Source organism: Ammodytes marinus, assembly GCF_949987685.1.
Source record: "Ammodytes marinus genome assembly, chromosome: 16".
Classification (NCBI taxonomy): domain Eukaryota; kingdom Metazoa; phylum Chordata; class Actinopteri; order Uranoscopiformes; family Ammodytidae; genus Ammodytes; species Ammodytes marinus.
In genome coordinates, this window is record NC_137220.1 from 22628807 (window position 1) to 22654481 (window position 25675).

At 41.2% G+C, this 25675-nt stretch overlaps 2 protein-coding genes across 3 annotated transcripts; both read right to left on the bottom strand.

Annotated features, from left to right (window-relative positions):
- Positions 1 to 5802: 5802 nt before the first annotated feature.
- LOC307262753 (uncharacterized protein) lies at positions 5803 to 9626 on the bottom strand. 2 transcript variants are annotated; one of them, XM_080043723.1, is made up of 4 exons: positions 9542 to 9626; positions 7276 to 7608; positions 6833 to 6957; positions 5803 to 6474 (listed from the first exon to the last, which is right to left on the bottom strand). In XM_080043723.1, the coding sequence occupies exons 1-4, from the start codon at positions 9606 to 9608 to the stop codon at positions 6385 to 6387; spliced, it is 615 nt and encodes a 204-aa protein (XP_079899849.1). In that variant the 5' UTR covers positions 9609 to 9626; the 3' UTR covers positions 5803 to 6384. The 2 variants fall into 2 exon arrangements, with proteins under 2 accessions (XP_079899849.1, XP_079899848.1); XM_080043722.1 differs by lacking the exon at positions 9542 to 9626 and adding an exon at positions 7775 to 7865.
- Positions 9627 to 14965: 5339 nt separating this feature from the next.
- On the bottom strand, positions 14966 to 25668 carry LOC307262601 (uncharacterized protein). Its single transcript, XM_080043544.1, has 5 exons — positions 25504 to 25668; positions 22852 to 22994; positions 18267 to 18415; positions 17742 to 17772; positions 14966 to 15588 (listed from the first exon to the last, which is right to left on the bottom strand). Exons 1-5 carry the CDS (start codon positions 25557 to 25559, stop codon positions 15443 to 15445), a joined length of 525 nt encoding a protein of 174 aa, XP_079899670.1. The 5' UTR covers positions 25560 to 25668; the 3' UTR covers positions 14966 to 15442.
- Positions 25669 to 25675: the final 7 nt, after the last annotated feature.

The window sequence follows — 25675 nt, forward strand, 5'->3', positions numbered from 1 at the left end:
GCGTAAAAATCAATAGCAGACGCGCGCATGTAAAGGATATCTGTCATTGTGTGTGTGTGTGTGTGTGGGGTGGGGGGCGGTTGGGGTACTGCGGGAGAATTTGTTTGTACCATAAACATTGTGAGTCGAGTTAAACCACATCATATCAAAATGTTCAGCTGTGCTCGTGGTGGTGGCCTTTAACCTTTTTTTAAAAACTGTGGCTACCTGCTCCGTGTTCCGAAGACCTGAATTCACATCCTGCCACGCGGAGTTCTGAGCTGCAGAGACCTCTTGTGGCTGATGCCTGCTGCCATCCTCTTCCTGTCACTCAGCACGCCATAGACTGTAGTTGGCCTACTGTAAATAAAGGCCAGCAGCACCCTTGATCCCTGCTCTGTGCTCAACAACACCTTTGAAACAACTAGAGGCATATTATTGGACCAAGTGTATGTTGCTGGAGAGAAAAAAAACGTCACACCAATTAAAAGCGTATATTTTTTTGTTGAAAAACGGTTCAGTTTGTCCTTCAAGATAATTCAAAAATCTAATGACAGCCCTAACATTCTTTGGCCTCTCATCAGTGGGTATATAGGTGAAAGTGACCATGCAGGAGTTAACCTTCAACTGATACTTTGAGATGTGCTTTCGCTCATTAAAACGTTTTCATGAGAAATCAACTTCACATCACTGACTCTCTTTTCGTAACGGATTGAAGTTTCAACACAGGATCAAACCTTCGAAGACCATCTTGAACAAATTGCAACCCCACAAGACACAAATATAGGAACATCTTTACTGCTCTCTTTAACAAACAAGGGTTGGTTAAATTGCTAGGAGTTTAACTTGTCTTTTGTAAGAGGAAAAAATGTTGTTTATCTTAAAGAAGGCACATAGTCTCACTCTTAATATAGGGTTTCAAGGGAAGTGGCAAAAAAAATAAGTCATGTGAGTCATCCCTTTTCTCAGAAACCAAATGAATGTATGCGTTGTGCAACCGCCAGAGACCATTCAAGTGTTTGCTCCTCGCTGTGAAAGGTTGACACAGCTCTGTAAAACTGCAGATTGGAGGCTCCTGGTAAAGAGTCCTTCTAAAGGGCCAAAGAGTGATTACCAAAGTCATTTGTCAGTGATCACACTTATGTTGAAGTGTGGGAAGAGTGGTGGGTTGGTCTACAGGTTATAGGAGCTAACCATACCCATGAATTCTCTGGTCCGCTCCCTTCCCCGACAGGAGAGTGGGCTTCAGTTGTAGAGCAGCTAAAGGTTGGCCGGTATTACAATCTACAGTGCCCACCATCTCTACCGATGTGTCCTTGAGCAAGGCACTTAACCCCAAACTGCTACAGAGCTATAACGCTATGGCATGACCCTGAGCTATCACCCCTTCTGGAGAAATGCACATCAGTGGTCTGGGGGGGATATGTGAAAAGATACATTTCAAGATTGTTGTGTGAGTTTGCCTGGGAAGAGACTGCATTTACAAATAAAGCAACTTAAATGTTTCTATCACATGCTACCACCATTGTTAAGGTTTAAGGTACTGATAGATATGTGCCTGAGAAAAGGAAAATAATAAATAAAATAATAATAATCTTGCCGCTTTTAAAACAAATGTAATTCAAATTGAAGGATTACTAAATGAAACTAAACTGTCTTGCATCGTGAGACCTATTATGCTTTTAAAATATTTCATTTTCTATTGGTATGTATTGCATCAAACAATATTAAATGTCAGTTAAGCTAAATGATTAAACCTGTGGTCTGACATGGTACACACAGAAATCAGTAGCAGAGTAAGCATCCCAAACGTGTGTGTAGCTAGAACCATTAAAAGTCCCAGATTCAGGTGGAGAGAGACTGACACATTCAAGAATTTTAGCAGGAAGAGCATGTTCCACCCGCATCAACATTATTCGAAACCTTAGAAAAAAAAACACACTGTTTATCAAGCGACCACAGAGGCTGCGTTATGGTGCTGATCATAAGAGCAAACCACTGGTGCGTCAAATAATATTATAGACACTGTGGCTCGAATGGCTGTGTCACACTATGTGGGTAGAGCCAGCTGCAACACCACAGTCAGCAAAAATAATTCAGTTCAGTTCATTGCAAAAAAATGCAAACTTGTATTCATGTCACAGTTATACAAAGAAAAAAAACATTTCCCTGAAATATATGTGGATATAATAATGTAGATATTTATATCCGTTAATCCTTATAAAACATAAATTAAGTTAATCACAGTACATTGTTTGCATACAAATGAATACAAGTATAAAGAATAGTTATGTTAGCCTACATTTTACTTTCAAAGGCACACTTATGCCTCTGCCCTCTAGCAATTAGAGGCCATAATACCACACACCCTGTACAAACAGCTGATCTAGGCAACTCATGGCACAGACAGTTAATAGAGAGATACAAAAACCAAGAGCTCTCAAACCTTTTATAATGTATACTTATATGGAAAATACGAATCAAATAAGATATTGGATGAAAAACCACCTACGTCTGTAACAGCACCTGAATGTCACAGTTTCCCCTCTTACCACTGGTACATAAAACAGGTTATGACAAATTCTGCAACAGCTCCGCAAGACATGAGGAGGGGGGCGATGCAGCCACGTTTCAAGCACCGTTTTGTTACTATCCTCTTATAAACAGCACCTGTGATTGTGTCTGTTAGTCTGTGTGTCTGTTAGTCTGTGTGTGTGTGTGTGTGTGTGTGTGTGTGTGTGTGTGTGTGTGTGTGTGTGTGTGTCTGTATGTGTTTATCATCAAACATGATACTGAGGCCTTGAGACATAAAGACAGACTTCAAAGTAAAATTGGCATTTTGTTTGTATCCGTCATCATTTGTCTGAACAGAACTGTGGCAGATGGTTATCTCTTACTCCGTTGTACAGTATATTTGTACCTCGGGTTCCGAGTACCTTATCATTTGTTTTTTTTTCTCTGTTACAAGTTGAGACAGGTACGGAAACTGCTGCAGTTGCTCAGTTTTTTTTGTGTGCAAAACCTGGTCCGAATAAACACAAAGGGGAGGATGTTGTGCTACATAGTTCAAACAGTAGCCGTAGACTGATTGTGACACTGTGGTGAAGATGTCTTTGGCATCTTGCAGTAAATGCGCTCGTGTTTTTCTCGAAACAGGGGTCTTAGTTTCCGTAAGCGTGCTACTACTCACCTTTAAGCACTGTTTCAGCTCCCCGCCGGACCTTTTACGAGTGGTTTCAAGCGGTCCGTCCCCCCCCCCTCCCTGCAATCACCCACACATCCGAACACTTGCATACTTGCAACAAATTAGCTTGACACCTGCCCCACATACAGGCGTAAACACACATTTCACACTTTAATGCTTTGGATGGTTCCTCGCTGCTATGGTAAGGGGAAGAAGAAGTCACAGCTCGTGACCACACAGACACAAAACCCAAGTAAACATTCGCCTGTCTTGCATGCGGCTACGAGATGAGAATTGTTTTTTTCTATGCGTGCAGTTTTCATGTTGACTCATACACTGTCTCTCTTTACCCAAAGTTTGGATTCAACTTGTCTCGACTTATATTGTTTGAACTGTTCCTTGATTTACAGTGTTTGAGGATGCAGTGTTTGCATTAGTCAACAGGCACTAGGCACGTCTTGGCACTGGTAATAAATTACTGCACTGTTTTTCTAAAGGTTTTTTTCTTCTTGTGTGCTCAACCTTTAAAATGTATTTTTCAATTGAATTCCTCCTAAAAGAAACTTAAAGGTTTATGAAACAGTCACTCTGTCCCTCTGATGGTTACACAATGACCTGAAACAGCAGAAAAAACATCAACAAAAACAACACTATTCTTACACAATTATTATAAATGCTCAGGTCAGAACTCCTTGGAACAAAAAGATTTACAGAAGGCATATGGCAACATCTTGTTTTCCGAACAGTACTACATGAATGTTTACTTTGCCTCACCATCGTCATATTTCTCAATTTTAGCTTGCTTCCTAAACAAATGCCTGCACCGCCAGCACACACCTGGTGTCGGAAAAACACTACCGCTTTTGTCCAAAGGTGCCACTAGAATCAACATAAAAAGTTCCTCGTAGCCACACCCGTAGTCGTTAAAGTGGCTTAAAGATCTCCTATTATTCTACTTTTCTGGTCTTAATTTATTGTTAAAAACTGCTATAGAGCAACCTGACACGAATCACATCACAAAAAAACCATGTAGATTTTCGGGAAACTCTTCTTCTCATCTGAGCGAGCATAACAGTCTCTCTCTACACTCGGCTCTGTGCTTCTCCGCCCTCCTGCAAACCCCACTCCGTTGTGATTGGTTACCTTCCTTCCGGAACACTTTCAGCAGCGCGCGAGGAGATTTGAGAGCAGGAAGGTGGGGGCATGGCCGGAGCTTGCCTGAGCAGCACGATGCAGCATTACCATACATGGAAACATCCGCTTTTCGTGACGACAAGAATATCCGGAAATTCTGAACCGATTTGAACACGTGATTTCTCGACTGGCTGCCCTAGTGTTTAGTGCTCTGCACAGCCACCCCAGACGGTCAGCAGGGAATACGTCTAAATGCTTGTACGTCATTATTTGATACGCTAGTATGGTTAAACATGACAATAAATCATTATAACAACGTTTATAGGTCATACAAGTCAAAAAGTATCATAGGTCCTCTTTAAAAAAAATTGACAGATGGACTGATTTGATGTTGGATGTTAGCGGATGAAGCTTTGTGTACCACAGACTGGTTGCATATTATATTTATGAAGTGATGAGAAGTTGTATCCGTAAAGCTAAGTTAGTCGCTCTGACGTTATCCCTTTTACAGTCAGTATAACTGCACATTTACAGTCAAACCCCAGGGTTGTTACTGACTCATGTCATCACCACTTCCCTGTTTTAGTTAACCCATTCATTTCAATGCTGCTGTGCTGCTAATCAAAGTCTGAAGTCCAGTTCGGAGATACAGTCTTCGATGGTTATATTTTGACACAATCCATGGTTTACCACGTAAATATAGCATCACCACAAACGGTAGAGTGAATATTTTAATGGTCTCACGTAAACCATTTGTTATTCAACACCTTGACCACACAGAGTAAAAGGGTTCCTGTAACTGTGTGTGGCGTGTGCATTTTTTATATAGAAAAGGGTATAGGTCCTTAGCTTAGCTCAAACACTGGTAGTCAAGGGGAGCATGGTCAACATCACTAAATGGTCCTGTGTGCTTGTTGGAACTTGTTTATTTAACACAATATGTCTCACTCTATATTTTTTATACTTTATGTCATTTTAGAATCAAATACATATGTGGCCGTCACAGTCACTTTCTGGTTTCCTTCCAGTATGTATTTGATTCTAAAATTACATGACATGTAGAAATATATAATAGATCGCAACATACCGTGGTAAATAAACAAGTCCCAACAAGGACACAGGACCATTTAGTGATGTTGAAGTGTATCTTTTGACCTGCTCCCCTTGACTACCAGTGTTTGAGCTAAGCTAACCTGGATGAGTGACCTTTAGAGCCCATTTCTACATCAAGAATGCAGGAACAGTTTCTTGAGCCGGAGAGTGAAGCAAAAAGCTATTAAATAAATTTTTTTTTAACTATTCCTTTAAATATTTGGACATTTTGTTCATTGTTTCAGAAACCATTCCCCTAAATGTTCTCCTTTACCAAACAACATCCTGCCTCCAAAACGTTCAGTAAATATAAAAAAAAGGTAATTTGTATTTTTATATATATATACATTTTATTTATACATTTGATGATATAAAATTAATATAATTCCATTCCTTTTTGTCATGTTTTATATCTTGTGTCTCATCATGAACCCGCTGGTTCTGCCGGTTAGCAACAGGATTCATCAATGAGCGTCCTGGTCTTCTGAAAATTCATCTCACCAATTCACCATCCTCGAGTAAAAAGTCAATCAAGAAGTAAATTTGTCTCCAAATAGTTTTTCCCCAAAAAGTCACTTTTATTCAAAAATAATATCTATCATTACGGCATTCATATTAAACATGCCTACCGTAACGGAATAAAACATCTATAAAAACTGGATCAACTTTGTACAAAACCATATGAAATAGCTGAATTTAAAAAAAGAAGTATTTACATTAAAAATACATTATCATGGTCACTTGTCAGGGAAAATGTCGGGGAACAATTCAAAGACAAACTGTCAAACCACTCACTGGCAGGTCTTGCCTTGTTGAATCTTTTAGTAATCCATGGACCTTATATTGTCTTAACTGCCTTTCACTGACATACACCCAGGAACTAACACGTCCTCAAGAGATGTCAACATGCTGACTGAGTTGCTACATAGATTCACATGCATCACCTCAGTGGTGCAGAGATGGAGTTTCAGGTTGGTCTCCCCATGCTGACATCTTTAGCGTCTGATTGTCGCACGCATGTCCTCGTAAACATCATTGTTGGCGACGCGTCTTGGTTTCTTCACTGTGGGGCGTAACCTCTTGGTCTGGTAACAAAACATATTGGTGTCAACATGTTAGAGGTTTTTGATAAGTATACAATAGTAATAAGATTACATCGCTTTATATATGAGAGCTAAATTTAAATTGACAGACTGTGGTCGGGCATGAACACTCGATGATAGTTATTCCAGCTATATACAGTATATATCCAATTCTACATACATATCATTTTGCTATGCGTGTTTGTCAAATGAGTACTGTTGAGAATAACAGGAACTTGGAAACAGCCCCCGGTATTCCACCAGTGCTTGTGAGTCACAGCGAAATACAATCATATTAAGAAACACATGCAGACACCTACAAACACACACACACACACACACACTGAAACACATGGGGTACCTTGAGGATGATCCATATGAGGAAGCCCAGAATGATGCCAATCAGCACAGTGGCAGAGATCACAACAGACACCATGATCAGATTTGTATTTGCCTGGGCACACTGCTGCGCTGTTTCTGCTGTTCCTGCAAAGTGTGTTGATATGAGACTCAGGTTATGAAGGTTTTATATAATATTATCTATTTTATATCAGAAGCAATTCTTCCAATTCTCTGATAAACTATTGTTTTAGAGAAATTGCAAATACTACTGATTGATGGGTGATTATGTACAGATTTGTTTTATTCTAATGTATGTGTGTGTGTGTGTGTGTGTGTGTGTGTGTGTGTGTGTGTGTGTGTGTGTGTGTGTTGTCTATTTTATGTATTGTATGTCTTTTATAATGGACCTTGAGTCTAATAATAAAAGTTGATGATGATGATGATGATGATGATTAGGCTCACCTGTCACCACCAGAAGTACAGACCCCGTGCCTTCCTCGTCCACAATACGACTGGCGACCTTGTCAAACTTTGTGTACTTGCACCTGTACGGCCCAGTGTCTTCAGTGGTTAGGTTTTTGATGAGAACGGTCAAGTTGGGGAATGCTCCATTGAACTGAATCCTGTCCTTGTAGGGTCCGGCGATCTTTTCTTTTGAGTCTTTCACTTTGAACAGAACTTCAGAGTCCTCGTTGAGACCCTTCTTCAAAGCCAGCGACTTCTGGTCCGGTTGATGGGTTCTGCACTGGATAGTGACGGTACCTCCTGGAGCTCTCCACACCACTCCATTGCTCTCTGCGTACATAGACACACAGCCACTTGCACAGTTAGTCTGGTTCACTTCACATTTACATTGTGATAAACAAACTTCCATCAATCCATCTTGTTTCATATTCATTACTACAAAAACCAGTGTGTTACCTCCTCTGACATTTAACGGTGTAATAATCTCTAGCCTTACCCGAGCCACTCCGGGCCAAGCAGAAGACACAAGAGATGGTTACGAACGCCAACCACACAGCAGACATGATGGCTATGTGACTGTCGCTCCACTGGGGGTTCACTTGAACTCTAAACGCTTTGGTCGGAAGTGACTGTAACTGTGTGTTTTCCACCCACATGCAGTCAGAGTCTAACAGCAACACGTGACCTACATCTTATTGTCTGATGTGGGCGAGAGTTACAACATACGAGATTGGCAGAATGAGGCCAGAAGATTCTTGACATAAGACTGTTTTATCCTATCCCAAACCATGAGGCAATATTTTGATATTTTCTTGACGTGTTTTCAGATATGCTCCAATGCAATTGAAATGTCAGTAAAAGCATTGAAGGGCCCTGATTTGCATTGGCATATGCTGTTAGTGGCATGAACATAAAGAATGTCTAAAGATAACCAGAGCATCCCAATAACCAGGGGAACACTTCTTGGGCAGATCAGACACACAATGCAGAGAGTGACACAAGGACAAGAATAAATGCAAAAGTCTGTGCTGGAAAAGGCAGGCAGTAGAGCAGGAAGTCAGTCTGAAAAACAAGTTAACAAATCCAGGCAGTAAGCGAGGCAGAAAACCGTAGAGACAATGATAAGAAAAAAAGCTGTGGGTTTGAACAAAGACAAACTGGCAGGGGGACAAGGAAAGTATACTGGTGTATGTAGAAAGGGATTGTGTTTAGAGTGTGGTGTATGGCAGCAATAAAGGTGGATATAATCCAAGGGAGTGGGAAACAAGAGGGCAAGAGCTTAAATGATTAGATAATGTTAGTATTTCAAAATAAAACAGGAGACACAATAGGCAATGTAAAAATAAAAATGGGATCAATTAAAGTTGGGTGAGATCTAGTTCATGAGTAGATATATTTACAGACAGTAGATGGTGTTATTGGCAGCCAGTTTCAGATAGGTGGAAAAACCACATCAGTAACATAGTGTGGTAGCCGGATCCCCCATGGCATTGACAAAGACAAAGGCGGCAGACTGGACTTCAAATCAATGTTCCAAGTTTATTTCAGAAATTCCAACAGACATTACAGAGGACTTAGTGATAGCATTGAGCTGGGGGGCTATCCCCCAAAAGGCTGTTAGTACATGCTCACACACAGTCTTATATCGGTGTGGGGGGAGTATCAGGTGTATTAATATCTGCAAATAGACATATCGTTCCATTACTTGTGCAACACTAAGTTGAACACACGTCCATCTAGGGATCTGACGTTAACCTTTAGAGTCTATCTGCTCAGCACTCTTGATGAATGGAGACTATTTAAATATACCACAATAGTATAAGGTTTCAACACAGAAAAACAATAACTCAGAATTTTCAAAATTAAAAAAGAACATTTTCACAAGGTTCGTAATATTCTACATAATGCTGAAAGATACTGTCTCTACATATTAGATACATATCATTTCTTACATTAAAGGTGCTCCGAGTAGCTTTCAGTTTTTGTTCATTCCTGCACCCCCTTTGGACAAAAGCGGTAGTGTTTTTTACTATGCTAGGTATAGTTCCATTGTGAGGGACCCATGACAAAGGCATTAAGAAAAACTTAATCAAAATGACATTATCTGCACTGATGGTCTCGTTTGCTGTTACATGTAATTTTTTATCACCAGAGTAAAAATTAGACTGTTTCAGAAATATAAAAAAGTTCCTCACAGCACCTTTAATGTAAATACCAGAAGGAATATTTAGCTTTTTAGATGTTAGACACGTAATAGTCTTACCTGGGTGACTGAGGGCTGTGCAGGTGAGGAGAACGATGGCTATGAGCTTCATCCAGACAGCAGACATGATGAAAGTGACCGTTAGTACGAGTATCACATTGAGATGTTAAATCCTGAACGGGAAGTATGAGAAAATGTATTTGCTTATGCATGAAGATATTCTTGACCAAAAAAACCACAGCACGTGACCACTCGTCTGGGTAAAAAAAGAGTGAGTGTGAAATCTACACAGTCAGCTTAAGTAAAGAACTTGGTAACACATTACAATAAGGGTATATACATTTACTGTTAGTTAAATACTATGTATGTTTAGTTAATGCATAGTTACCACCTATTAAGCATTAAGTAAGTGTCAAAGCTAGGTTATTAACATTTAGTTAATGCTCCATTAACTAATGCTTAGTTAAGCATAATCCAAGAATTACAGTTAGTCAATGCTTAGTTTATGTTTACTGAGCATGTATAAACAGTTAGGCAATGCTTAGTAAATGCTTATTAAGCTTCAAGTAAGCATTAAGTAACAGTTAATTAATATACCCTTATGGTAAAGTGTTAGCAAGTACGGTACTTTTGCTCTGTGTCATTGGATGTACACTTCAACACTAAAAAAAATCTTCTCTTGTCAATACTAAAAAAAAAAAATCTGGTCACATAACTCTTTCTGAGAGAGAGAGAGAGAGAGAGAGAGAGAGAGAGAGAGAGAGAGAGTTTTAAATACTCTGTCTCTTTCTTTCTCTCTATCTCTCTCTCTCTCTCTCTCCCTCTCTCTCTCTCTGTCTCTCTCTCTCTCTCTCTCTCTCTCTCTACAAAGTCTAGCACAAGAAAAAAACACATTAACATTGGTGGATATGTCATTCAGGGTGAACGGGGTGTCAAGTGCATATCCCACACAGGGAAAGTAGGTCAAATGTTTCAGTCTTTTTGCAGAGGGGTGTTTGGATTGCCCTCTGGTGGCAGTAGAACAAACATGTCTGAGTATTAACCATTGGGATGAAAGCTGAATATATAAAGGTGCATGCCAAAACAGATCAGGATTTATATATACACGGGATATAGAGGTATAACTCTTTGCTTTAATCTCCCCATTTAGAATTTATAAGCACTACATGCATTTAGTAAATGGGTTATAACACACTAGTATTACGAAGTTGTATGCAGATTTAAGTGTTTACTACATACATAAGTGGAGGTCGGTGTATAAACATATAACCAATGACCATAATGTAAAACACTGTTGTAATAAAATAAAATATGTTCTCATAGTAGGAGTTATATTGAATGAGTGTGGTTCATAAACACTTAAAATGCCCATTGTCCTTCTTCCAGTTACAATAAAACAGAATGGCTGGATATACTCATGCAAAGACAACAATAGAAATATGCCTGCTGCCCTACCTAAGATCTAAACGAGGATTAATGAAATTACTGTCTCAAAAAAAAACTCCACTTATAACAAAAACAAGCAGCAGCAACAAAACATTTATTTGGCACACTTGCCGGATTTTATTACCCTCACCCTTTTGGCACTGTCCAAAGGTTTTATCGGGACTATTTCTTTGGTAGAATGTAGTTCAGCTTAATTCCAAAATTGGGCTGAAGCACTATAGTAAGCTGAACCTTTACAGGGTGCAGGATCTTGCTGTTAAAATCTCCACTCATGATCCTCTTTCTGTAAACCAAAACCTAGATTGAAATACAATACAATGTGTGATTGTCCAGGTTCTTAATTACTTGTGTATGGTATGCCAAACAATATAATATAACATAATTTATTATATGTAGGCCTAAACAAAATATTGTGCCATTGTAGCACGACACAGCAAAATCCCATGAGGTCATGGATGCATTTTCCTAACACGGTCTGACAGCACTAGGCTAGGCTAGGCTATATAAAAGATGATGACCACAGTTAGTTTGCTGCTGAAATGACCTTTACAATCTACATTAACTTGTCACTGTCCTGTGAGAATTGCCAAGCTGGACTTCAGGGACATCAATAAAGGCTTTCAACAGTCTTCGGAGATACATTTTAAAAAACCACATCCCACATCCCCCCCCGGCTCTCTCAGCCCCCCTCTGGGACAGGATTTAAATAAAGGTCCCTGTCCATCCCAGAGCTGTTCCTTGCATCAATTCCCCTCCTCCTCCTCCTCCTCCCAGTCTCGTCCATTAAACAAGCGACAATGTGAGCCGGAGCAGACACTGTATAGGGAGGGCTTTTTACCCTCCCCTTGGCACAACGGAAAACAGTCCTGTCCATCTGCCAACCAGTGCTTCCTGTTAAGGGCCTCTGGTGGGAGGGAGGCATGGACATATTATGAGGGTGGGAGGCCGTATATTTTGAGAGACTGCAAGAAAACCGGGAGGCTGGATTTGTAATCTAAAGATGTAATACGTCACATTAACATCTAGTTTATTGTCTGTTAAGTTCCTATCTATGGAATAGTGAGTTACAATGGTGGTTGAGCACATGACCCACTGATGAAAGCGCCTGTATTTGCTGCTTTGCCCTGTTATACTATCAGAGGGGCTATGCCGTATTACCCGCGCTGCAGCGGTGCATTCTTTTACTCAGGACATGGGAGCTTCAGACTCAGTAGTACTGAGTTCAGACCTGTGCATTCCAGTACATATGTTAGTTTTTTTAATTTGGTTTTAATCTTTTATATACAGTCTATGGTTTGTATAAGACATGCTCATACGTAGGTCCCACGTTTTCAAAATTGATGAAAAGGTCTTTCTGCACACTGTGTGCGCTGCCTTGTCTTCAAATTGCAATCGAACGCAGCATGCATGTCTGGGCGAGACAGCTGTAGCGATACACATTCTCTCTGGCTGCACTAATCCTAACTTCTGGGTCACAATGTTGGATCAGAACACCTACATTTACGGCCACTATAGAAATGTCAGATTACAGCTTTAAAGAGAGAGGTAATATGGGAACAGTTCAGCATAGCATGGTTCTAGTGTATTCCTCCCTCCTCCTGCATGGAGCACAGCTGCTGAGTCAGAGCAGTATTGACTGAATGGGCGTATTGATCCACTTGATTGCTCGCCACTTAGACATGACTCACCTCATTTCCCCAATTTGTTTGCAGGCTCACGTCCTCTCTCCTCTAGAGGGGCTGGCCTCATTCACCCACATGGCCTCATCTGGTGGGAGAGGGAGCGTGGTAAAATGGCCCCGTCAATAGCCTAGATATTGGGTTTGCAAATGAGCAAAGGATACTTGCACATTCATCACAGGCATTGGTTAAATAAATGACTTGGCATATGGCCGTGGGGGGAGGAGAATGCTTAATCTCCCCCGTCTTTCTAGAAAGATTAGAAGGATGATCAAGGGGGATATACGCAAGAAGAGAGTCTGTTTCTGATGGGGGGGTATTTACTGATTAGCTGGTGACCAAGCCAAAAGAGCAAACTGCAGTGTAGCATTTGTTGGCCAATACATACCAATCACTTAATGCAATTGTATGCCCCAACATTCTAAACTAAAAAAATGAACACTGGGTAAACCCTTTTCACTCTTTTTCTGTTTGCATACTTCCAAAGGTCATACGTAGATCAGGAAAAAGATAGTGGAAAAGCACCAGAAAAACCAGGCTGACTATGTATGTGTCTTAAGGTAAACATACAAGACACAGGCCTTTCTTTCCCTGTGGGTGCAGCACCTACTGAAAAACAAGCCATTGCTTCATTGAGTGCACACTCCAGCCTCCTGGCATTTCTCCAGCAGGGGAGGAAGTTCTTTGCGTGACCTCTGCATGCCATTCACCACAGATGAGGGCTCCAACACACCGCCGTGCCACTGCACTCTCAACAGGCTATTCAGGAATCACATACAGTACCAATACAAAAAAGCAAGAGGAACTATTTTCTGATTTAGGTCCTCCTTTACATGAACACACTCATGTTGTTACTGGTATGCAGGCAGAAGGAGTGTGCACAATAGAGTGGGAGAGACAGACAACTGCTTTTTGTTTGTTGTGTAAGCCCAAGGTGAGCACAGCATGAACACTATAGATTAGAAAGACTAGAAAAATGGTCAACTCTGATCTGCTTTCTGGGTCTGGTCTCAGTAAAAGAGGCTTACCAAGAGTCATCTGGTCAATAATACACTGACATGCAAATAGAAGTCAGGAGGGCACAGCATTAAATCCAAATGATCGTAGGAACGTGTGTAATAAGGTAATAAGATAGTATATTCATATAGCCAGATGCATTTAAGAGCCATTGTGAGCTTATTTTTCTGGATTTTACACCGAAAAAGATAGAGTGAATACACATGGTCATCTTTCACCCGGGTGGAAGGAGACTAGAAATTGTAGGACTGAACTGATATATATATAATACATACTTCATTCCTGGGGCTTAATAACACCATCTTTCTTATTATTAGAAAATCAGAATGAACATTACAATGAACTTCCTGCTTATTTTGCTAATCTCTGCCACTCAGTCAATGCTGCTAATGAAGCCTCCATGCAATATTTGAATCATGTAGGGGCATTCTTAACTTACAACTTACAGATCTCAAATTTGTTATTTGTACCTTACGATAAGGTACCATACAATACTCTGTAATTGTGTAAGCTTTCATTTATTAACTAGTCCCATTGTTGTATCTGTACAGTTTTGATTCCTTATTTTTCAAAAAGGGTAAACAACTGTCTGCCATGATTCACCACCATTTGTGAAGTGCTTGATTAAAAGGGAGTGGCTCCCAACATCAATTCTCAAAAGACATTTAATACGGATTAGTATGCTCTCTAAACACGTGGAAATGTGTAAACAAAAACCTGTTAGATAAGTGTGTGATATAAGAAAGATTAAATCATCAGGTGCTGGCAAAGTGTTGTTATGTCCCTCAAGATGGTAGAAGAGGCTAAATAAGCTCAGACTGAAACAAGCATTCCCAAATAAAGCTATCTTTGAGGTGTGCTGTCAAGGGCAATACTTCTTACATAACATTACATCTCGCATGAAGCACTTCCAACTTATGAATCTGAAATCTCAACCAAAATGAAAAAGCCTAAATTGAATGAGAACCAGAGCCATCAAGAGAGAGAGAGAGAGAGAGAGCCAAATACCCAGCGCATGAGGTCATGAAAAGATAGTGCAGTTTCTCTTTTGGCAAAGGGAGAATAGGCAGAGGTCCTGATTACTTTGGCTGGGCAGGCTTCCAGTCAAGTCTCTGATCTCATCTCACTCTAACATGAATAATATTCAGAATCCAAAAGTAGAATGTAAATCAACAGCGTTGGTTTATCTAATGCCCAGATTTCTCTACTTTATGTGCCTTGATCAACATTATTTTAACTACGTCACTTCTTTGCAATATTCTTCTTACAACACTATTACATGAGTTTTACTGCATACGAAACGAAGGGAAAAAAAAGATCAAGCCACACAGCAAATTCATATCAATCTTTATTGTATTTAGAAATCCAGGCATCAAATCTTTTCTAAGTATTTTTTTTCCTTTTTACCATTTACAACAGGGAAGAAGAATGGGGGACACGCTAAACGTCATGCCTTTCCCAGCAGGCGCGATGCACTACAGGATGGGCTGAAATGGAAATAGGGGAGGGGGGGGGGGGAAGAGATACGTAAAGTGCTTTTGTCGACAGTTTTCTTTTGCTTTTTTTTTAATAGAAAAAAGGATCCAAACGATAGGTTTGAGGGTGGAGGATGGATGAAGACAACAAGGGGCTCCATGGACGTGACAGCAGGAGTGCATCAGAGCGAGTGATGAAGGAGGGAGGGGGAAGCAGGTGACTGGTTCATGAGGAGGAAGAGAGTGGTGGGGGGCGGGGGGCTATTTATCTTTAAAAAATAAAAAAAAGCGCTTGAATGAAAATAACAAAAACAAAAAAATAATAAAATAAAAATGGAGTGGTCTCAACCCAGGATGAGGCTGGACTTGCCCCCGGGCGGGTTTCTTCGGCCCCCCGCGGCGGAGTTGGCGCCCCCCGAAGGGTCGGAGGGTTGTGGCGTCTCCTTCTGCTGCTGCTCCTGATCCTCTGGCTCCACGGTGTCAGGACACTCTACAGGGCAAACAAGAAGAAGAAGACAACTCATTAACACATTGGTTGCGTTCCGAATCGCATACTCTTTCTTTTTTCTATTCTACATACTACATCCGACGATAAAAATAATCTAGTTAGGATGCAGTAGGCATACTATTGGGACATACTTTACTCTCTTATTTCATCATAACATTGCGCCTTGATCTTGCCTCTTGCTTTTATATCCGTCGCATCCCCGTTTGTTTTCATATGGATGCTTTGTCGATGTGACGTCACTTCACGTGCGCACTGGATTGTGGGTCAGAATCGCCCAAATAGGATGCAGTTTTCAACACTAAACAATCTTGGCCGCATGAAGTAGGACATCCGGGTACTTCTAACCATCCTAAATCTGGCCACAAGAATCGGGACATCCTAAATCTTTTTTTCTACATACTATATAGTAGAACGTATGCGATTCGGAACGCAACCAAAGACTGTGGCACTGGCTGATGGTTTAATGAAGGTTAGTATCGCCTGTGACAGTATAGATTATGAGAGCCAAACAGCTTCCAAAATGTTCGTACACATTTGGTTATCTGGTAAAACAAAACGTTGCTTTGTTAAAGCTAAATATAAATGAAGGAATAATGGAGGATAGAATGCAATGCCTTTATTTGATTATTTTTAGGCCGATTATTTTACGACCAGAACATTGACATAGACCCTAATACCTATAAACTGCACACTGACTTTAGAACAACAACAGGTAATATGCAGGGAAAACTAAGTATCAAACATAAAAAAAGTAATCTCTTCATCTACCATTTTTTTGGAATTACATGAAATCAATATTATGAATGAATTTAAATACCTTTATATGTGTGATTTAAAACAAGATTAACAATACAAAACCGAGAATTCCACTAAAAGGATACAGCTAGAGACAGATACATCTAATCTGCTTTCTTTTGGCTTAGTTTTGCATTAACTGCAAATTCAAATGAGAAGAAAAAGAAAAGAAATGGACACTCAAATCTTCTCTGCTTAACATTATTATCATCAGAGTGAGTAGAGAAGCTGCCGTGACAAATGCATTAATTACAGATTTATAAAAGGTTTAAAATCAAGCGACTGGTCTTCTATTTATTAAACCCAAGATCTGATTACTGTAGCAAAAGTAAATGGTGGTCTAGAAAGTGTGGTTTGAATTGGATCTTAGCCAACTGTAAAAGCACTGTCTTAGTATATCACCTCATCTTTCTTGATGTCCAACAAATGTGTTCATTGCCTCTTGATAGACGAATGATGCAAAACATTTTAATATCATTATCCTATGAGTAATATTTTGAGTAATTATTCTGAGCAGGCTTCATTGGCAGAACGCCTCCTTAAAAGTTCAGTGTCCATGTAAGGAGCTGCTGTCTTAGTTAATACGATGCTGCATACACACATAAAGCTGTCGCAAACTCAATGAAAAGAAAACAAGTCTCTAAGTAAATTGCAGCCTCTTTGTCCGAGTAAGACAACACCCCTGTCTACACCCAAAAGATCCCTGGCTGTCCTTATGAGATATGTTAATTTTCTAAGAAATATGCAAAGAAACAGATTACTAGATAAACTGCCATAATAAACTGGCTGAAGTCCTCTTCAATATAATACATAAATTATACTTCAAAAGTGCGCACACATTCTAATCACATTCAAAAAGCAGGGCCAATAATTGATTTCTTAGAGCGGTTTGGTCAAACCCCCCCCCCCCCCATTATCTCAAGAGCCAGACACTTTCTTGCAGAGCTGCACCTGGCGCTTAATAAAAAGCTTTTCATACTAAGTGGAGGCTGCCATCAAAAGAACAGCTGCTCAACTACAGCCCATGAAGCCATCATAACAGGGAACAACCACATCAAACAGATCATGTGATGTTGACTTTGACAGGGAGAACGTGTGTACTGTATCTTTAAAAACTAAAACATCATGTGATCATAGCAGTATGTGGGACAAGACAGGTCAGCACAGTCTGATTTCTTAAGAGGCAGGGACTGAGAATAACCTGATCTGGGTATATAGTGTACTATGGAGCCATTCACTGTGTAATCTAAGTCATGCCTTGCTGTTTAGACAGAGTTGAGACTGTGACAGAAACCTCATAACCTCTTTTAAAAATAACTCATGGAGCTCAGGACACTTACCATCATTTGCCCGTTCTTCACCATTCTCAACCTGCAAAGAAAACAGAAAACAAGAAGATCAGATACCTTCACTGAACCCAAATGACTTTCTTGACCTGTATATAAAATGTCTTCCTGCATTCCTATATCTGAAGCCCATTACTAGTATTGTGCCCCATCGTTTATTTACTAAGCAGACCTGTGTGCTCTACATTATATCAACAGCTATCCTGTTTCACTTTCTCTTTAAAATTGCTCAATTACAACAGAACACTCCTAGCCGTGTCAGGCAGGGAGGACTGGCACATTCCCAGAATAAGAATGAAACCTCCACAGGGATTTACAATGTCAGTGGTGAATAGCGTTCTATCAAACAGCATATCCTGGGTCAGTTTCAAATAGATGTCATTCATCACCCTCTGAATTCTTTCCCCTGAATTGTTTATGGTCATAACTAATCTATGACTGTGTGCTCTCCAGCCCCACACTAAAGCCGTGGCTGTATTTTGGACACACGAAGCCTGTCAGACATTGAATGAGTGGTACCTCTTTATTCTGGCTCCAGACCAAGGCGGCCCCAGAGTTGTGGATGGTGGTCAGTTCGGGCTGAGGGTTCTTGGGGAAGAGGAGAGGCTGCTGGCACCGCCTGAGTGGAGCGGAGGGTTCCCCACACAGGGTCCCTGTGGGTACCCCGGCTGGGAAAAGGGAAGAGACACATGGATAGGGTGACAATCATGTTTCAAGGTAACACAGGTTCAACATTGTGATCTGGGTTAGTGTCCAAAAAAAAACTATAGGGGAAGGTGGGGTGATTTGTGCATTTTGGAAGTTGCAAAACCCCTTGTTTCTAGAAAACCGTGGAAGAAATTGGAAATGTGACCACATATTTAAGAAGAGCCATCCATTTGACTCATCCTGTAAAGAAGGGAGACACAAGGAATAAGATATAAGCACATTTAAGCTCAAAAAACTGTGTTTTGCCTTTCAAAGTAAAATTTCCATGATCAAGGTTTTTTGATTATTGTGTCTGAACAATTATAGACACGTTTGAAAACATTTGACACATGTTTTAGTGCTTTGGTATGCTACACTTTGAGTCTATATAGTTAGCACAATGTCAACCCTAAATTGCTGCATCATGCCTATTATCCAAAATTCTGGGGATGGGGTGATTTGTGCGCAAGGGCCTGGGTGAGTTATAAGTAAGTAAGTAAGTAAAATGTATTTATAAAAGCACATTTATGACAGTTTGCACTGTCCAAAGTGCTGTACATAGTGCATTCAGTAGGTAAACAATGAAGATAAAATAACAATAACCAAAATAAAAGACGTAAAGCCCATACATCCACATAAACACAGATAGTAGTGCAGAGGTAAGTAAGTAGTGCAGAGGTTAATGGGGAGGAAACACCAGGGTGTACATATGGGTTTTGAGCCTTGATTTAAAGGCAGAAATGTAGGGGGAATCACATTTGTCAGGTGGCAGTTGGTTCCACAAGCACGGAGCAACTAGTGCAAAGTACATTTCTGAGAGTTGTGCCAGTGGCATGGCTGTATACGCTGGTCACCAAAAGAAAGTGATAGTCTACAGTAGCTCAGGAGAGAGTGACATCTCAATTCCACTTAACGACACCACTGATGAGAGTTCAGATGGCCAGAAAGATGATGATGGTGACTTTGTCATTGTGACACAATGACGCACAAATCACCCCACTACGTGGGGTGATTTGTGCGACAAGACAACTTTTTTTCCGAAAGCTATATTTCTTAAACAGTTTATTCCAGATCCAAAGTTTTTATTGCCAGGGATGCACAACATCCTGAAATATATGTACATATTTGAGTTGGAGACATAACTGTCAAGGCCTCACTTTAAAATCACTTTGAGTAAAAAGTTGCACAAATCACCCCACCTTCCCCTATACTGTATTTCTCAAAGTGCCATTGCTTAATCTCCTCTTTTCAGCCTCTGTCTGAAACGCTTTGTTTTAGAGCCTGTCTCTTTAAGCCCCGCCTTACAAAAATCCCAGTCTGCTCTGCATCCTAAAAGTCACTTTTGCAATGGGAGATATCTGATAGGGGGTTCTGATCCGAGGTGTTAAGAAAGGTTGAAACAATATGAAGAAGTGCATTTAGCACGATAGGTGACCTTAAAGACTTGCCCTCCCCCCCAATATATTATATTCAAGCCACACAGGAAACACAAGAGACAGATGACCAGACATGACTCAGGCTTCAAAGCTGCAGTCATACCATACGGAGAAACTAATCCAATTAACCACAACGCCACCCCAGACCCCAATGTTTAGAACACAAGAGGAGAGCGTGCTCACCAACAGATTAATCTGTTCAGATATGACGTAACATCAGCTTTATGGAGGGAATTTGACTGACAAAAAAAATAGACGAAACAAAATCACTGAAAACCAACGGGATACATCACCAAATCGGCTTGGGCGTCTGCAACAGAGACCCAGAAATGCAGTGGAACACTTCCAGACAGACAACCCCGGGTGAGTGCCAACACTCATATAAACCCTGCAGCAAATTCTCTTTTAGAGCATTAAAATCCAGTGTTTGGCCCACTGTGAGAGGCTGTGCTAACCAAAGCCTCATAAGGTAACAGCCCAGCTCTAGCCTAGAGGGCCAGGGAGGGTACACACACACACACAGACCGTCTTTGTCATGAAGAGAACAACTGCTACTGAAGGAGCAGAGGAGTGGCCATTGTTGTTAATGGAGTGAAGAGAAACTACACTGTGGAGTCTCTATCACTCAACAAGAGCTCCTTCATAATTGCCTCCACTTTGTTTCTGAGTCTGATCAATTGTCTGGAGAGTGACCAACACATAGCAAATGGAAGAGGATTGAACTAGATTGACGGACTAGACAGTTTACACATTACATCATCATCACTACAACACATAGCACTCTACTTAAGCTTATTGATCTCCTAGGTCTATGACATACATGTATGATAACACTGCCCTGTCTGGTCAACAAGCCTGAAGACAGGAAGAGCAATCATGCTGCTGCTAGTAATCTGGGCTTCCTCTCTGATTACAGTCATGCGGCCAGAGCACCAACCAGCTCTGGTATCTGAAAAACCCCTTACAATCCTGACAACCTGCCAAAGACTATGCACTTCATGAATAGAAACATGCTTATGGGTCAGTGTCATCATCACCAATGCATTATCAGCACCGCTGGGCTGACACAGCAGTTGTGACTCTTAATTAGATGATGTTATGAAAAGCTACTACTATACTGTTTTATAAAGAACACAACTTTTCATTTAGACTGGATCTCAGTTAGGCCATCTGTGACACACACACACACACACACACACACACACGCACACGCACGCGCACGCACACGCACACGCACACACGCAGTTATAATCCAAAACTATTAGTGAATTAAATTGAATTGATCAAAGCATTACAGACTCAATTTAGTTAATTAACAACATCATGTAATTCCAGAACTAATGTAGTCCCTAGGAGTCGCTAGGAAAAATCATCATAACAATTCTCCCATCACAACTTCCCAGGATTCTAAGATGCAGACTCCTTAAATGCAATTCCCCCATTTAGAATCTGTGTTGCTTTCCCCACCTCTCCATCCGTTTTCTAGTTTCAAATTTCAGAAAAAAAAAGTCAAAATACAAAGTTGTATCTTTAGTGCTTTGCTTTATAATTGTACACACTTTTGAATGAGAATGTCTTATCGTCACAACAGGGCTAAAAGCTTAAGCTAGGTTGAAGCAGCGATAGATATACTGCAGGACAGTATTCCTAAGTGAAGATTGTTCTGGGTGGTTCAGACATGTGTTGAGCATATCAAAATGTGAATTTATAAAAAAAAAAGGATCTACACAGGATGAGATGCCAAATCATACAAACCTGTTTATCTATATACTGAGAGTTCATAACAGGGTCGGATATCCTAATGATTATAAAGGCTTGATACAGCGATATATCTGGTTCATTCATGCAGGAACACACATCCTCATCCAGTTGTATCCGTTAAAAGTGGGACAACTAATGGGAAGGCTCCTCGGCGAACTTGACCTACAACCAAGTCAAACAATGCAAAGCAGGAACCGGCTTTACTGTCAACAGCTATTGGCTGAGGAGGTCAGAGGAGGAAATAATGAATGGGAGGGGAGAGGGGAGAGGGGAGAGGGGAGAGGGGGGGAAAACCTCCAATGTCCACACACACCCAAATAATTTGACACACCATGATAACAGTTTCCTATAAAAAAAAAGTGTCTAGTGCGAAAAACCCATGATCCTTAGCTTGTGAGTAACTTCACGGCCCAAGCTTAAATGCAATCAGTTGACTGCAGGGCCTGAACTTTCCTTTTTTTACGCTCTCTGTCAAAGTCTTGTGCCATATGACCAAACACGGACTAGCAGGGGTAAAATGTCCATCCTTAATTAAAAGCCAATACACATTTTGAGGGGTGAATTATGATTGGCTAAAGCTTTAAACTGGACTATTAACCTTTCTTTATATGTCCATGCTATTAACATACAATCTTCATCTCAGCCTGTGTGTGTGACTGTGTTTGTAGTGACCTTGACAACTCCAAAGCCATTTACAGGTCTGGGATCCCCCCCCCCCCCACGCTGCTGCATTTTGTCTCACTCTCCTCGTGAGCACTCAAAATAAAACTTCCCTGGTGTTTCTGCGAGGTCACACATTTTAACCAATTGACACAATTTTTGGTTGAAATGACCTATTTCTTTCCATAGAGGACCCGATCCTCATCCCATTTAACAAAAGCCTTGCTTCAAATTACCCTTACCCCAGTACTCCGGGGATTTGGAGGGCTATTACACTTCAGGGATGTTCTTTTCTGACAAACCAAAATGGAAAAGACACTTAATAACACTCTAGTTTGTATCGTTTTCCCCTAGCTCGAGCTGGAAGAATTCATTCCATGGTGCTTTTTTTTGCTTACTTCAGGCTTCTGGCGGTTCTGTATTATAGTTTTGCAAGATGGTACTTGCTCATACACAAGTACCGTACTTAAAAGCCCTGCCTTTTTCATTTATTTGGCTCTGATATTAATCACTTGGAATCTACACTGAGGTAAGTTAAGAGGGATTTTAGATGTAGTTACTGGGCGGATTGTTCCTCCGATGGGCGTGGGGGTCGTCGGGCTCTGCGAAGATGCTGGAGGCCATTTTGCTCTTGCGTTGGGGGGTGGACTCGTCATCTGTGCCAAGGGAAAAGCTGGACTCCCCGCCTGGCGGTCGTAGTACCCTGTAGAGCGACACATGACGGATTAGAATGACATTTGATTTGACAGATCCAGGTACCATGCTCCCATCTCGCCCTCTCTACTCTATGCCAAACTAGAACACACAGCCTTTGAGTCACATGCTACTGATCAGCTGCACAGTGAAAAATAGAAAAGAAAAAAAAATCAATAGTCGAATATAACAGGAGTAGGCCCCCGGAGCTACTTACAGCCAGCTCCCTACTGCACCCTAACCCCTTATATAAACACAAACAAAAAGGCTACCAGCAATGTCCCTGCTCTGTAAGCTCCGGCTGTCCTCATGTCAGACAGACAGTCACAATCTCTTGCCGGCAGCTGACTCCAGTCGCATAATCACAACGAGTTAGCTGGCTAGCTGCAGCCTCTCCTCAGCACAGATTCCTTTGCGCTGACACACACACGAGGGGTTGGTGTCCGTTCCTGGAAACATTCTTATTCCATTACTAAAATGAGTAAATCACATTTGACACACCTTTAGGGTCAGTATTACACAATAGAGGTTAAAAAGGTCTGCTGAACCACAGATAATATAGGTCACCCCTAATAAATAGCCTGTTCTGGAACACTATGGAAGACCAAAGCATGGTAAACAACACAGGGGCACTTTTCACAGACATTCCTTCCACCACAAAGGGAAGACTTTAATGAGAAAGGAAAGCCTTTTCCCTCGCCCTGCTGAAGGACAGTTGGGGCTGGACGACATAAACCAATGTGTTAGCAGAGCAGAGCCCTCGCCGGCGGACCCCTCCCTCTTTTTTTCTCTAGCAAACTCTCCCTCCTCAGGGTCCCCGATGCCACCAGCTGACACACTGAGCAGCTGTCCAAGGGCCAGGCGGGCAGATGGGAGTCCAAAAAACAACTCAGCCCTTCAAGCACAACTACAAAGACAGCAGCTACCACAAAGCGTTAGCGCGGACTGCATCAATTTTTTGAATCAATTCTTGAATACACACACACTGGAGTCGGCCATGCTTGGCTGTGACAGTAATGCCTAAACCAGACTTCACCTCCCAGCCAGAAAGGATGAGCTCATGCTTTCCACACGGATTGCGATGGGGGGGAAAAGAGCTTTTAGCTGCCTAGCAGCAGACCCCACCCTATAATGAAACTGCAAATAATATCAATGAAATGGCATTGATGTGTAGAAGCTAAAGGGCCACTTGAGGCAGGTGGAGCCAGGGCCATTAAAGCTGAGCTCCTATGCCAAAGATGGCATGTCTGATAAGGCAGGGGAGGAGGCTTTTGATGGCCTACTAAGATTTTAGCTTAATTCTACTGGAGTTGATGCCATACTGTACGGATCCCTTTGGTCGGCAAACAGCAGAGTTGACCAGTAAAAGGAGCTTTAAAAAAGGAGCAAAAGCAAAAGAGCCAAGGAAGGGAAGATTTACAGGCTTAGCTAGCTCAAAGCCCCCACCCAAGCCCTGCATCATCAGACAGCAGCATGCGACTTCACAACGATTAATGACTGGCCGAGATTTGACACGGAAAATAGGAATAGGAAATGGTTTTTCCTACAAAATATTGTTTATATGTCATTTATTATCAATAATCAACCATGCCCCTTTATTGAGGCAGCCCTGGTCTTAAGTATTAATTGCGTGCATTGTTTTCACTGCAAAGGGGCAGGAACGCACCCAGACGAGACGCATCACTTTACTGGAAACCTATGACTGCGAGCTTGGACGATGAGTGGCCTTCTTAAGGTCTTATGTTATGTTATTCCATCAATATAAATATACTGAACAACACATACTTAATACAATGGCGTAAAGATATTTATTAAAGAACAATACAAACGGACAGTAATCAGAGTTAGTCTAAAACTTCCATTCGCCCTTATCCACAAAGAGCAACATCAGTGATAATGACATATGCAGACCCAAGTCTCGTCTGGGATTCTTCCTGCTCTCATATTTGCTACTGAGCTATACCTTATCGCCTCCTCTAAATTACTGATAAACTGTGCAACATCCAGAGTTGATGGATCAGGTAGGCCTATAGCATTATATCTGCAAGTCCAATGAGCAGCATATTTAGAAATCCCTGTATGCAGGAGAGGAGCTGCGCCTTGATAACCAAAAAAGTTATTTTGTAGCTGACCACGGCTGGTCGAGTGCTATCGTTAGTAGCCTTGAACATTTCTCCCCACATAATAGATGCAAAACATATTTTTGGGCAGTTTGGTGTCTTCTGTTTTCTCTCTTGAAAAGGCGCATGCCTAATTATTCTGCAAAGCCCAGACAGGCCTTCCTTACTAACTAAGGGTAGCTTGAGGCTATGTGTGCTGCACCAGTCACCCAATAAGATTAACTTAATTAGCAAGACGATGTGACAGTTTAGCTAAATCCAGAAACCTCCCTCGCCCGCCACCAGCGGGCTCAAGTTAGGTGGCAAACGCAGAAACAGGCGTTTGCTAGCTCAGAAGCGTTCCCCGCATCCCACTTCTTTTGTTCCTCCGCGAAAGGTTTAAAAACTCCCGTTTTTTACCTTGAACTGCTCTTGGAACCAGGCTCCATTCCTTTGAAGGTGGTTGTCGTCGTCATCTTTATGGAGTATTTTCGATGTCTTGGCAGTGAGGAATACTCAATAGAAAGCAAATGGAAGAAAAAAGTCCCTTCTGCTTCCCCCGCAGAGATGCGACAGGATGTAGACTCCACCC

Bases quoted from the DNA above. Each gene is read 5' to 3' on its own strand.
- LOC307262753 (XM_080043723.1), bottom strand. From the start codon at position 9,608: ATGTCTGCTGTCTGGATGAAGCTCATAGCCATCGTTCTCCTCACCTGC. The intron at 7,609-9,541 runs GTAAGACTATTA...CTATGTACGCAG, and splicing joins CACAGCCCTCAGTCACCCAG to AGAGCAATGGAGTGGTGTGG. The intron at 6,958-7,275 runs GTGAGCCTAATC...CACACTTTGCAG, and splicing joins TGTACTTCTGGTGGTGACAG to GAACAGCAGAAACAGCGCAG.
- LOC307262601 (XM_080043544.1), bottom strand. From the start codon at position 25,559: ATGACGACGACAACCACCTTCAAAGGAATGGAGCCTGGTTCCAAGAGC. The intron at 22,995-25,503 runs GTAAAAAACGGG...GTCGCTCTACAG, and splicing joins GGTTCCAAGAGCAGTTCAAG to GGTACTACGACCGCCAGGCG. The intron at 15,589-17,741 runs GTAAGTGTCCTG...TTTGCCCTGTAG, and splicing joins TGAAGAACGGGCAAATGATG to AGTGTCCTGACACCGTGGAG.